Genomic DNA, 14575 nt, shown 5'->3' with positions numbered 1-14575 from the left:
AGAAAAAGGCAGGTTATGATCTGTAAAATGTAAAAAGTAAATGTAATACGCTTTAATATGGAGTATCTATCAAGTAGTGTTTTGTTTAAAGTTGAACTACTAGACAGACAGAGTAAATAGAGTAAAATAGTAAAATGACTGAGTAAATATCTCATCAGCCAATCACAAAGCAGCAACTCAATGCATTTAAACACGTAGATGTGGTCAAGATGACCCACTGAAGTTCAAACTGAGCATCACTGCCGTCTGTAACCTTATTGTACTTTGTTTGTTTGTAAGTGTGCTGCTGCTCGTCTTGGCCATGACACAATGTGTATTTTCCTGATTGAATAAAGGTTAAATACAAAATGTCTTAAATAAATAACGAGGTACGTAGAAGATCATCTCAGACCACACCAGTTGTCACTCCGGGTTAGCCCAGCATTTAGTGAAGGTTTCATTAGAAAGGGCAGAAGCAGGGATCTTATTTTAACTAATTTTTTTTAATAGAAAAAGATTAACAACCAAAAATACAAAAAGAAACTGCATATGTACAGCACTCAGGGGTTCTTTTCCAACATAAAACAGCACGTTAGCTGATATACACTAAATGATAAGTGTAAATTGTAATAACCAGGGGTTAATTCGACAACACTGAACCTATTCTTGTCTTCATGAAATATTAACACTTCATAGCTAGTATCAGCATGACCTATGTTGTTGTTACTTCATGCAGTGAGACCGAACTATGAAAACAGAGCGATATGTTCTTTCAGCTCCACCAAACAGGTCATAGCACAGAGTTTACACGTCTGCTCGGGATGTTCTTAATAATCAAGTATTATAGGATTAATCAGGTTTGAGAGCAAACCAACACAACAAAACCCGCCATATAAACAAGAGCATCACTGACGATAAACGAGGTGCAAAGTGCATTTTACATAGCAACGCCCGACAGACTAAGACAACAATGCACTTAAGTGTAACTATGAAACGAGTACTGTGTTATTAAGAAGAAGAAGTGAATGCATTTGAACACAGATGAGGTACTCAAACTTTGGCCCGATGCGACGAGAGCATTTCTATAGTGCAATTTAGGCTGAGGACAGAGTCTAACATGAATATCATATCTATCATCGTCGTCGTTCAGCAGACAATGCCCCGGCATGTTGAGTAGTTCTCCTGTAAGAAAGGTTTATATTTTATTTATAAACTGTTTTGAGGCCTTAACTGACGCCACTTAAATAACAGAAATACTGCTAAACTAACGTTGTTTAGAGGTGAAATAACAACAAAACTAAAGAAAACACTGTCAGATGGGCTCCTATTGCTTTGAAGGCCTTCATGTTTCTCGTGTCAGATAAAGTCGGCGTTAGCAACTGAGCTCCTCTCAGTCTGTTCAGCTGAATATGTCCCACTGTGCTGAACCATCTCTGACCTCTGACCTCCACTCTCTGAGAGCGGGCACAGGTCTCCCGAACTTCTGTCTCCCTGCAACCAACAGGACGTCCAGCTGAGGAAAGTGAAGTAGAGGGGGTCAGGGGTCATCTTTTAACCTTCGCATCCTCTTTGAGCTTCCACATCATCAGCTCCATGCAGGCAGAGGCATCTTCACTCGAGTCGTGGCCCTCCACTGGAAACACACAGACAAACAATCAAACCAAATGATTTCTTCTTTTTTTCTTTTTTCTTTTTTAAATGAAAAACCACACAAAAACAGGGCAATTTCAATTTGAAGAAAATCAAAGAAGATCAATTAACTTTAACCTGCAACTTTACATCGACAGTTTAACATGTTTACAGTCACAGTGTTAGCCTATTCAATTCACTTATGGTTACGGTCATTAGTTGTGCAAGCATGTTTACTTAATGGTGGTGTTTAAATACCAATGTTTTTACTATTCATTCTGGATTAAATTTTTGTGTTAAATGTCATGGAAATCTGAAAGAACCATTAAAAATGTCCTCATGATACTGTACCTCCAGAGAATAAAACAAACAGACCTCTTGTCTTCTTCATGTCCCACTTAAAGATACGATACGATACATTTTTATTGTCCTCATGGAGACATTTGTCTTGGACTTGATTTGTACAATAACGCCTTCACTGATACAATAAAAACAACACGTGACAAAATATAACACTCAAAATGAACAGCATATACACTTTATACATATTGCACGCACCCAATACTCATAATAAATAATAAAAATACTAACATAATGATAATAAAAGCACCATGAGTCCACTGTTTTTAAAACAGTTGAGTTTTCTGTAAAGTCTGCCGGATGGTAAAAGCTCATACTCTGTGTGGAGGACATGTGATGGGTCAATCACTCTCCTCTGAGCCTGCCTAAGAACAGACTGACAGGGACAGGGACGTTGTCTTCCCCATCGCCTTCACTGGCACATTACTTTAAAATAAGAAGAGTATTATTAAGTCATAAAATGACCATGATGTATCGTCAGAGATTAAGGAAACAGCAATTCGACAACAGCAATAGCAATTCAACGCGTGGGTTGCCAGATTTGTTTGTCAAACACAGTGAGCTGCAGGTATGGCTCAGAAACGCCAGCTGTTATCAAACCTAAAAGACCTTAATACCCAACTCAAAAACTTCTCCACCAGAGGAGAGGAAAACTGAGGGTCTGCAGCGGAGATGACTTAAAAATGAAGACGCCTACTCTGTGACTATCACCTCCTCCACTTTGTCACTCATTTCTCCTCTTGTCATGTGCTTTGCGAAGACAGCTTTCACTCCACATGAGTGTCGTGTTGGGATAGAGCCAATCCCAGCTGACAGGTTGCCAGTCCATCACAGGGCCAACACACACAGACAAACAACCAATCACTCTCACACCCAACGTGTCCGATTGATCTTAATTGCATTTTTTTGGACTGTGGGAGGAAGCCGGAGCCCCCAGAGAGAACGCACAGGCAACCTACACACCTTGTTGTTTTAAACTGAGGTTTCAATAACTGTTTAAAATGCTAATTATTGCTGTTTTCCATGTTTTCCATGCAGCAGCTTTAAGGTTGGATGACAAAGAAAGAGATAAGAAAGGTTTGTGAAAGCGACAATGGTATCTTAAGGAATCTTGAGTTGTGCTGTAAACCGTTTCATCAGTGTGGGTGAGTGACAACTGCTGGTGACGTGGCCAACATGCAGTCAGATTCACATTTAGATTTATGAGCCAATTCTGCATTCAAATCATTGTCTCTGACTTTGACTGCAACACTGATATTCATTCACTGGCTACACATCAACACTGGTTGTCCTGTGTAATGTTTCTCACCGTTGTCCTGAATGATGCGTTTGAGGTGGTCAGCCATCAGGTTTCTCAAGGCACGTTTGTAGGGCAAGCCAAGGCGGTGAGGGAACACGATGGCTGTGTCTATGACTGAACTGTGGATAAGCTGGAAATGAACAGAAAGAGACAGTGGATATTATTGAAAGCATTTCTTTTATCCCACTCCTTACAGTATTTGTATTCAGTATTTTGAATTAGGATTTTTCTGGGAACTCTTGATTTACAATAATATATTAATACTGCATGTCAGTGATTCCAAAAGACAGTTAGGTCATGGGAGATATTTTTATAATTTGCAGATTTTTTCCGACCTTTTACTTAAGATGTATATGTTTATGTTTTAAATAAAAAGAAATAAAATTAAGTTGTAATTAATTTGCTAAACATAGAAATAGTTAGGTTACCAATTCAAAATGACATTGTTACAATATTTTTTATATTGTGGTATGGGTCACAATAGTTTGGCGTCTTTAAAAAAGTGAGTATTACAAAAAATAAAACACTGGTGTATTTTATGTCCACAGCTGCAAAATTTTACAATGAATATTTCGCATGTTATTTTTAAAAAATTAAATGACTTCAAGCAATTTACATTTTTATCTCATGAGGGGCTTTATTATTCATTTAAACTGGTTGTAAATAAGACATTTATGGACAAGTACCTCTGGTAAACTAATCTAAACCCATGGTTCTCAAACTGTGGTACCACCAGTGGTATGCAAGCTCCCTCTGGTGGCACGTGGAGGAAAATCAGAAATACTCTTCTAATGAGCGGAGGCATTTTGACATAGAAAATGAAACAAATAACAAAATAATAATAAGAGTCCCCTTATCTCACGCTCCATCTTAAACTAATTTCACTATACCAGTGTGTGAAGTATATGTGAGGAAGAGGAGGATGATGAGAGAGCAAATTATCTTATCGGGAATAAATCTGTCTCCTCCTCCTACTTTGCTTGACCTATTTAAACCACTGTATTTTAATGTTGGTGATAACGGTGTTACTTCCAGAGCTCAATATTCTCTCGTGGTACTTGGTATAAAAAGTTTGAAAACCACTGAATAAATGCATAGATTTCCTTGAAAAAAATACTGATGGTACCTTCAGGGCGAGGAGGTCACTCTCCAGACTGTGTCCAATCAGGATGGAGTCAGCGCTGAACATACTGAGCAACACGGCCTGAACATCTCTCAGAGTGATGGTGGCATTCTCCAAGTCCTCCTCTGTCACACCTGAAAACCTGTGGATCAAGTATGAAATGAACGCTGCCGTTACAAAAACACAACACAAAGAATTGTTGTGTTTTCAATGCCAGTTGAAAGACACAAACTCACCGCGTGTTATAGTCGACCACTTTCTTTACAGGTTTGACAAAGGTGTCGTAGATGACTTTCATCTTTGAGTCGATGACGGTCACTCTCGTCAGTTCCAGGCCCAGTTTTGTATAACACTGTAACACAGAAGAGGTAAATAACCCCCTCAAAATATAATAAAACTCACTTTGAGAATTAGATTAGACAGATTTGAGATCACTCACCATCTCACAGTCCAAAGCAAACACCCCTCCATTGCCATCTGGAGGCAGAGGTTTACTGAAAGTTGACACATAACCATCTAATAGCTCCTTACGTCCGTCCTGAACATGTTGCTGTAGAAGTATGGAAAACGTCAACTCAGAGACTCAATATCAAAAACAAATAAAGAAGCTTTGACATTGCCTTTGAAACTAATTCTGGGAGCATTTTATGTTCAACTGGGAGACACAAAAATAAAGGAAACTGACCTCTGACCTCTAGTGGTCAAACTCAAGTCACACTTAAGTTAAATATTTCCTGTGTTATAGATTTTTTAAAAGCAGTACTAATTAAGATTAAATCAAAAATATTAACCAAAGTACAAAATACAAGAATGAGAGTTTTGAGATATGAATTGTTTCTATCATGTGTGCACCGCGCTTCTTATGATGACATTTAACGCAAAACAATCAACAACAGATGCAGAAATGGAGTTAATGTTGATGCTGTAAACCTATCCCAGTCATTTTCTGCTGCACAACGTTTGTACCTTTGCCACTTGGCATCCTGGAGCGCCCACAGCGGCAGCACAGCAGTTGTAACTGGTCTCCCAGCCTCCAGCGACTGATGGAGAGGACAAAAGAGATAAAGTCAGGAACTGACGTTGAGGAAGTTGAGGACGGCAATGGATAAAGTTGGGAAATCGACAATTTTATACATGACATTTACACTAAATAAATGTAAATAATAAAAACTATGACATACCTTTATGTCTGCGTAATCGTCCCCAGTGATGACTGCATTCCTCCTTTCGGACACAGTTGCCATTAACGTTGATTTTGTATTCTGCCCCACATCGACAGCATATCTTGGAAAATGCTGGGAAAAACATTGCAGAGCCTGTCAACTACTCTCACATACGCACCAGCCAAACCTCTGTGTGTCATGTGTCAGCACCAGAGCAAGGTATGGCCACACCCACTGTAATACTGTTGTACGGGAAACACCGCAGTTTGTTTATGCTTCTTTAAACTAATAATAAACGTCTTGAGTTCAGGATTTGTCATCAGTGCCCCAGCAAATCTGTCTGAGTTTGGAGACAACCTTGTCTTTAAAATGAATACTTTTCAAAGACAAAATCACTTACTCGAAAAGGTTTTCAGCATGTAGGTTTAAAGCTTGGAGGTTTCAACAGTAGAGGGGATTTTGAAAGTAATAAAGAGACACACACACATATATATATATATATATATATATATATATATATATATATGTATATCTATATATGTATATGTATATACATAAATATATATATATACATATATATATATAGATATACATATATATATGTATATACATATATATATACATATATACATATATACATATATACATATATATATATACATATATATATATATATATATATACATACACATACACATACACACAGTATAACCATCTGCTGGACCATACATCTACATCAAGAGCTATGGGAGAAACACTTACGGTCTGCAGGGGGTTTTTTCTCTGGAAGGTTGTATATCAGTGCTTTGCCAGGGGCTTCTGGGTTTACTCTTGGGTATCCGTGCTCCTGAAGCTGCTCTTCTGTCATCAGATATGACTTCAGCTTCATGTACAGTGTGGCTCCTAGACACAGACAGAGTAAAATTAAATGAATAAATCATGCATACACATGGACTCATGCTAATCTCAAACTGGACTGGGTTAAGATTGGCAGTGTTAATAAAGTAGTACATCCAGTGTATATCCCCAAGATATATGTCATATGTCCAATTGAGCAATGCTATTTTTTTTTTTAATTGAACAAAAGTTATTTTTCCAATGGATTTTCAATAGTCCATCAACTGTTTTGAATTAACTACGACAGAGATGGGACAAATGGTGGTGCATCTGTGCTTGTGCAAAAGATAAGTGCTTGTATTTTCTGTTTGATAAATAATTAAAAGAGTTTCCTCTTAATCAGACAAATGAGAAGTCCTTTTAATTGTACTAACATTTTGGAAGCATGTTTCTGATGTCACAATATGGGGCAGACAGTTTGCAGTAAAAAAGGAACTGAAAAAGACACTGAAAGCATGATCCTGTATGTCATAACATATAGGATCATAATTTGTTGTTGGCTGAAGAGAAATGAAATGTGTCCCCTCACCACTGAGTTTCTCCTCCTGCTGTTTTCCCATCCTGTTGACAGTGAAGCTGGTTGTAGCAGCCAGACGACCCCCCAGCACTTCCTCGTGAGACTGGGCCTTCCTGTTGGCAAGTAACCCCGGCTCCTCTGTAAACACACGCACACACGTACACAACTGAAATAAATGTGATAAAATCCAATACATCTTGTAAAATGCCATTACATATTGTATATTCATAAAGAGTTTCCCAATCTTTTATATGGGGAGCGGGGACCCACATTTTTATGGTGACAAACTATCATGACCCAATGTCTGACTATTTTTACTGCCATTTCTACAACAAATAATATTACTGTGAACAGGTAAACCAGCCATTTTCAAGAGAATTGTTAGAAAAATGACCCCTCATTGAAATAAAAGGCTGACCATTTCTGTGTTTTTGCATCAAGTTATTGTTTTTGTACCACATTATTATCACTGGCTGTCACTATGACTTCAAGGTGAAATCATATTTTGTTCAAGAACAAAAAAAAAAAAACATGCGAATAATGACAGACAATTCTGTATAATGTACTGTTTGTGCACAGGGAATGAGTGGGGAGAGACATACTGGTGGCAGGTGAGGGACAGGAGCTGCTCTTGCTGCGTAGCTTCTTCAGAGTGTTGACAGCTACATTGAGGTAGATGTTCTTACTGCTACTTCGGTCATATACCAGCTTCTCCTCTTCAAGGGCCTGCAAAAATGATAAACACTTCTTTCACTGTCTAAGAAATGGCTTATTCTACTGGAAAATAAACGAGAGTCCTGAACACACACTATCACCCTTTCAAAACAGATCACAGTGGGTTTTATTCTTACCATCTCGAAGGCAATATCTTCCGATGGGCAGAATTTCACACATTCATCGATGAAAGTGTTGAGGTAGCGCTGGCGGATGTTGGTAGGAACTTTGGCCCCAAACTCACAGGGGATGATGGGTCGTTTCATTGAAGTACTCTAAAACAGGTCAAATTAAACAGAGAACACTGGCAGTAAATCACACTCACAATACAGATTAGAGCAGTGGTTCTCAAACTTTTTTTGTTGGGCCCCCCTTTGGAGGAAGACATTTTTCTTTTTGCCCCTGTCAGAAACTTCTCTATTATCCAAATCTTGTCACCAGTGTATAGATTTTGTTGTGGTACGTCAGTTAAATGAGTCCGGCTTACAGCGAGACCAAAAGTTCCACCTGCTAAACTTTAGTTAGGACTTTTGAAAAAAACAGAATTTGCGGAAAGTCTCCACGCCCCCCCAGGGGGGCCCACCCCACAGTTTGGAAAAGGCTGGATTAGAGCAACATTTCCCCACAAAACACTGTAAAATGTGTAGCCTGAAAGTTTGAAGAAAAAAATAAGAACGAGACACAACTTGAACCAAATGACAAAAACAAGCTACAGAAACCTCGAGATACCTTCATGGTTGGTGTGTGTGCCACCCTCTTTGCCATTACGGTAGACGTGGTCTTAGACAAAATACCAGCAGTCGTTTGAGCCTTGACAGTCTGATGAGATTGGCTGGGCGATAGCACTCGACTCACAGCTGATTTAGCATCTGCTGAACCTAGTTAGACAAATGTACACAGATGTGTCTTTAAAATCTGAAACCAGAATGTGAACCCCCCCATGCTGAATGGTGAAACATCAGAGTAGTGGAGATGCTCATACTTGATTTGGATGATGTTATCTGTGGGTTGGGACGGTGTGCTATTCTCTTCCTCTCTCCAGAGAAGCTGGGGTTGGAACTCCGTGAGGCAGTTTTGACTGAAGCAGAAAGCTGGGCAGCTTGCTGCTGCGCCAGCTGCATTCGCTGGTAACAGACCTCCTGGGCGGTGGGTCTCTTGTATGTACGCACCGTCTTAAAAGGTGCGTCAGCCTGAAAAACAGGAACAAGTTTTATTACCAAGTTTCTAATAGGACTCTTATTACAGGGCAAGGAATAGATCAAATCATTAATCTTAATAATAGCGGATTAACTGCAACTGATGGTTCAGGGACAACACCCACATGTCTCATACCTTTCTCTGATAATTGTATATGTGGAAGTCTCAAATTGAAGGACCGAATGCACCGATGGGTCATCACTAGTAATTACAGCTCAAGCATCAAGCAATGCAGGGCACATGAAACAGTGAGTGGTGTTGTAACAAACGGTGGGAGACATTTATCTCAATGTCAACTGAACTTCTTTCTAGGATTTCAAAACTTTCAAGAATTTCAAGGACTTGTGGGAACCCTGTGTTTGGTTTCATATCATCATCTACAATCACACAGTAATTCATTCTGCCACAACAACAACCCCATACACACAAGCAGCAAAATAAACAGCAACCACAAAAACACAACGAGAGGAGAGGTCGACCAGTATGTCAAAATTATGCTGAAGAGAGAGTGGGCACTGAACTTGTTTTCCATTAAATAATTTAGATGGAATTATCGTTGAAAGTGCAATTAAAGTGCCTAAGACGTCATGTTGAATATTGTCACACGTGTCTCTCAGTTAATGACCATATAAATGCTGAATTTGTCATTTATATTCAGTGTTTTTGATCGGTTTACATTGAGTATACCACATACACGCTAAGTATTGTGTAATTAAATGATAATAGCTCAAATTCATGTGGACAAGAAATGAAAACAGGCATTTTTATTAAATCTTCTGATTGTAAAAAAAGAAAATCACCATGAGAAAGTGATGAGACCTCAGCGGACTGGTTAGCTCACTATCCTTTTGACAGCTGGTTTACAGTCAAATCAGACCCACTGGAAAGCCCCACTTAGTCTCATATCACACTTCCTTGTGTGATGTAATCGCACCAGCAGAAGCACACACTGCCTTTGGCCAAGATAAATGTCATTATATCGCCTCGTGACCCACTACAGAACAATAGCATATTATGTTCTACTGAAATTTGTCAGGCCTTTGGTGTCACAGGTGACGACCTTGAGTTCACAACAGTGTCATGACAGAGAACACATACTGAGTGAAATGTATTCCAAAAATCTGGAAATGTTCTGGTGCACTGACGATGACACAGTGGAGTAGTAATTTAGTTTGCCAACTATGTGTCTAAAGCATGGAAAAACATCAGAACAGTTTTTATGTTCAATATTATCAGTAATGTATGTCATTCACTGGCCTACTGGTCTGTATTTCTGAATATAAGTGTCTTGTAGGCCAGTTTGGGCTGAACTTGTTTTCTATGCATGACACTGTAATAAAAAAATAAAGATAATAAAGATTGTTGTATCCTGATGTTATGGTTTATAAAACAGACAGATATAATGTGTTCATTACTGCCTTGTTACATCCTTGTGTGATGGATGAAGAAGTTGTATAACTTACATTTCCTTTGGCAACAAAATGAGAGACTCTCTTCTTTTGACCAGGGAAGAGAGTGGTTAAAGTGCTCTCTGTGCTTCCCTCCTCCACTGAATCCCTGGAGGGCTGAGAGGAAAAACACACAATGTTTTTTCAAATCTAATTCCACTGCCTGGCAAGAGCAAAATGTCCAAACAAAACCAGTATGTGGCAAATGAAGAAGACACAAAATGAGTATGGAAAGAAGAACAAAACAGCAATACCAGTTTAGTCTGCCGCCCCTTGTCTTCCTTCTTCACATCCTTGGATTCGTTGAAGATACGCAAACACTCCTCCATGGGATCAGAGTCAAAGTCCAGCTCGTCCTGGAAGCTGGAGAAGTCGATTCCAATATGATCGACCTCGTCCTTACCTGCACTGCTGCCCTCCATGCCGTAGTCACCCTCATAATCAGAGGAAGACGGAGTCAGCTCAGAAGCTTTCCTCTTGTTTAGGGATCCCCTCTTTAAGGCATCGGCTGATTTTCTCACCAAAACCTCCTCTGAATCATCATCACTGTCATCAACCTCTATTGGTTGAGCTTCCTCTGGACTCTCATCTCCGAACAGATCAGCATGGCTCAGACTCACATGCTGTCGTTTCTTAGATCTTTTCTCATTTGATGAGCCTATGTTTTGCTTCATCTTATTGCTGTTTGCAGAACTCCCTTTACTGGAACTGCGACTGCTCCCACTATGAGAACAGCTTTTAATGACTCTCTTCACATCCTTTTCTCTTTTACTACCATCAAGTTTACCATTTTTATGTAAGTGGTCCTTATTCTTGCTGTGTTCCTTTCCCTTGTCTAATAATCTGTCTTTCTTGCTTTCCCTCGCACCATTATCTGAGTCTTTATCTCTTTTGCTCAAGTCCGTTTTGACCTTTTCCACAGCTTTGATCTTCCCATCAGTTCTCTTTTCGTCTCTGCCTTCCTTCTGAATTTTGTCCCTTGTCTTTTCCTTCACTATGATTTTTCTGTCATCTCTCTTCCCAAGACTCTTATTTTCCTTTTTTGCAGACACCTGGTTTGAGCTCTTGATTGAACTTTTGTCCTTACTACTGCTGCTACTACTCTTAGTGCTAAACTGTTTGTTTAAATCTTTTTCAAGTTTATGGATCTTATCAGATTTAACACTTTTCTCATGACCTGTTCGACTAGCCATCTTCATTTTCTCTGGACTGCTCTTTTGTTTCATATGAAAGTCCTGTTTATTCTTCTGTGTCAGAGCATTTAATACACTTTCAGTTCTCTCCTTTCTCTCCTTCCCAAAAGTGACACCAGCTAATCCAGAGTTGTTTTTTCTCTGCTGGAGGTTGCTAAGAGAGGTGGGGCGATACTCTGTTCCAGAGCTCTCCCCATCAGAGTCAGAGAAAGTGTATTTTCTCATGTCTACAGTCAGCTGCTGTGGTTTTTTTACAGCTACAACATACTCCTCGTCTGACAAATCACACACAAGCAGTTTCTGTTTCTTGCTCCCGTCTGTCCTAACAGCTTGGGCCACCTCAACCCTCTTGCCTTTTACTGTGATTCCAGCTGAGTAGTTTGAGAGTGGATCATACTCCATGTCTGTAGATGGCCTTGAATTATCCACAGTGTATTTACACTTGGAGGATAATGCACTGTTTGAACTATTTGTGGTAGGAGGGGAAGAGGGTGGTTGGTGAGCATGTGTCCGAGTAGGAGGCTTTTTCACTGAAGTAGGAACATATTCCATGGAGTTACTGTTTTTCCCCTGGTTATCTGAATCCAAGGTGTACTTGCTGCAGCCAGGGGTGGGATTATAACCTCCTGATGTGATCTGATAACTGCCAGGATCATAGGCCATGTGTGAAGTTGCCCTTTTCTTTTTAGCAGCACCACCCGAAGACAAACTGACATTCGGGCTGGGACTGTACGGTTCATCCCCAATTCGAGAGAGCTTCCTCTTCTCCCTCTCCACCTCACTGCGGACCTCCTCGATGGCCTTGTTGACCAGCTCCAGAGCTCCGTCAAGGTCTTCTGAGTCATCCGGCTTTCCATTCTGCTGCTCCTGAGGCCTCACTACTTCTGGGTTGAATGGATCATAACCTTGTTCTGCCGAGAGAGAGACAAGGAAAACAGTGTTAATAACAAATAAGGACAGGCAAGTAACACAACCAACAAGATGCAGCTGAATTAGTTAATTATTATGTTTTCTCTCATAGTGAAATTACATGAATACTATGATTTACAACCCATCATTAAATGTGATTCAACCTTTGGACAAAGCAGCTTAAAAATGTGATATAAAACCAAACTCTATCCATGCTCCATAGTAAACTTTTCAGGGGATGTAGGTTATGTTCCAAGATAGAAATTAATAGATTTAAGTGGTGATCTGGAATTATTTTCCTTGCAATATAGGAGAGTGTTGGTTCTCTCTCTCTCTCTCCCTTTCCCTCTCTCTCTTTCTCTCTCTCTATGAGATATGTACCACTTGTGAATGATGGCTAGACGTTTTTGACGCCAGAAAAAATCCATGAATACTTTTTTGAGGGAAAAGGGTTGAGATATAAGGGAATATACCCAAGATGACTGTACCAACACACATTTCACCACAGACTAATATGTCTCTTGTATAATTTGCTACTCCAATGCTAATGCAGAGACTCTTGTTTGCTTTATTCCTCCAGTAGAACTTATATTAGATGTCAGTGTATTAGGTATACATAGCAAGAAGTGAAGTTCTGATAAGAATTCTGGTTTTACCTATGTGTCAGGAATGTTTTCATTCTCCATTTAGTACAGCACTTCATTACGTTTGAGCGCATTCTTTACTTAGCTACTTAGCATGCACCCTTAATTTCATAGCTTTAGTTTGTCCTGTTCTTCACTTTAATCTGATACACATCTAATAAGGTGATGCAAATGTGGCACAGTGTCCAACGACGACACAAAACCGCTTTACACCTTTGTCTCATGGATATTTCCATCACTGGTGTCTGTTTCACACACAGACATGGTCTTGACTGAGACGTTGAAGGATGCACGTGTAAATTGCGGGTTTCATGTAATAATAACAACAAAGCTAAGCACCTCTGTGTGTGGAGTGGAGGTCTCTCTGCTTTTTAACGTCTGTCGTTGCTCCGTAGGACGTTCGTCTCTGCTGGCTGTGCCTGAAGTGACAGTAGGGTCTGTTACACCCATTCCTGCCGTCTTTGCCCTCGGTGCACTCCGTGTAAAACGGACATTCGATCCCTCGAAAGAAGCCGGTGGACCGTAACATGATGTCGGGGTGATGCTCTCATGCCCGCACGAATCACTCGGTCGTTTGTCCGCGTTTTTTCCCTTCGAACTGCAAGAGCGACGGAACAATAATAACAACGTCCCTACGGTGCCATGTTGGATTGGAAAGCGATCGCGAGAAATCGCGCGTGAAATCTCGTGTGAAGTTGCAAGTGCCTCCTTCCCTCTGACGTCACATAGGACGTAAAACGTGATCACTTAATGTACGTCACATAAACCTAGCGAAATCAGACTAAACGGGTTAATTACCTTTTCCCCAAATTGTGTTTATCAAATTTACGTCTTAACTTTTTATTCATTAATGAATAATGTAGTGGTTTGACATTACTTCTGTAAACTTTGACTTGATTGTTAAGCTTTTAAAACCGCTGGCATTAGTATTCAGAAAAACTTAATAACTTAATTGTGATGTAAAAGCCCAGGGTTGGACAACATTGAGTGAGACAAGTATTTCAACATGTTTATTTTACAGGACAGGATGTGGTTTTCTTGGCAGGTGGAGGTCAAAATGAAACTGAAAGATGGCCCTAAACAATCACATGTAAACATTTTATTAATTAATTCATCTTCTACCATTTCATCCCCCACATGAAGGTCACATAGTGAAAGGTACGGTACATGTCGCCATCACAGAGCCACATGGAGACAGCAACCATACACACTCCAATTTGCCTAAACCTCAAATATGCATGTTTGGACAGTGGGACACAACCACATGGAGAACATGTTAACGCCATGCAGGAAGGCCCTTGTTCTTAGCGCGGTTGTGAACCCAGGTCTTCTTGCTGCAAAGGCAAGTCACCAAAATTGGACATAAGGTAACATGGGAGTCATCTTTTTCATCACTGGATTCTTCCCTCATGGCAGACATGTACAGGTCACAGCAGGAAAATAGCAAATGTAACTAAATTCCCTTCAGCTTTGTCAGTGGACCCTTTACACTTCCACCATTG

The 14575-nt window shown here is 39.9% G+C and overlaps 1 protein-coding gene across 1 annotated transcript; it reads right to left on the bottom strand.

The window, feature by feature from the left end:
- Window positions 1–407: 407 nt before the first annotated feature.
- Window positions 408–13725, bottom strand: rexo1 (REX1, RNA exonuclease 1 homolog). The gene is made up of 16 exons (XM_044044220.1): window positions 13413–13725; window positions 10582–12431; window positions 10343–10444; window positions 8665–8872; window positions 8412–8560; window positions 7820–7957; window positions 7571–7694; window positions 6981–7106; window positions 6317–6457; window positions 5573–5686; window positions 5358–5431; window positions 4831–4941; window positions 4628–4743; window positions 4395–4533; window positions 3278–3398; window positions 408–1612 (listed from the first exon to the last, which is right to left on the bottom strand). Exons 1-16 carry the CDS (start codon window positions 13600–13602, stop codon window positions 1524–1526), a joined length of 3792 nt encoding a protein of 1263 aa, XP_043900155.1. The 5' UTR covers window positions 13603–13725; the 3' UTR covers window positions 408–1523.
- Between the last annotated feature and the right edge of the window lie 850 nt (window positions 13726–14575).

This window comes from Solea senegalensis, linkage group LG14 (assembly GCF_019176455.1).
Source record: "Solea senegalensis isolate Sse05_10M linkage group LG14, IFAPA_SoseM_1, whole genome shotgun sequence".
Classification (NCBI taxonomy): domain Eukaryota; kingdom Metazoa; phylum Chordata; class Actinopteri; order Pleuronectiformes; family Soleidae; genus Solea; species Solea senegalensis.
This window is presented reverse-complemented; position numbering and strand designations above follow the sequence as displayed.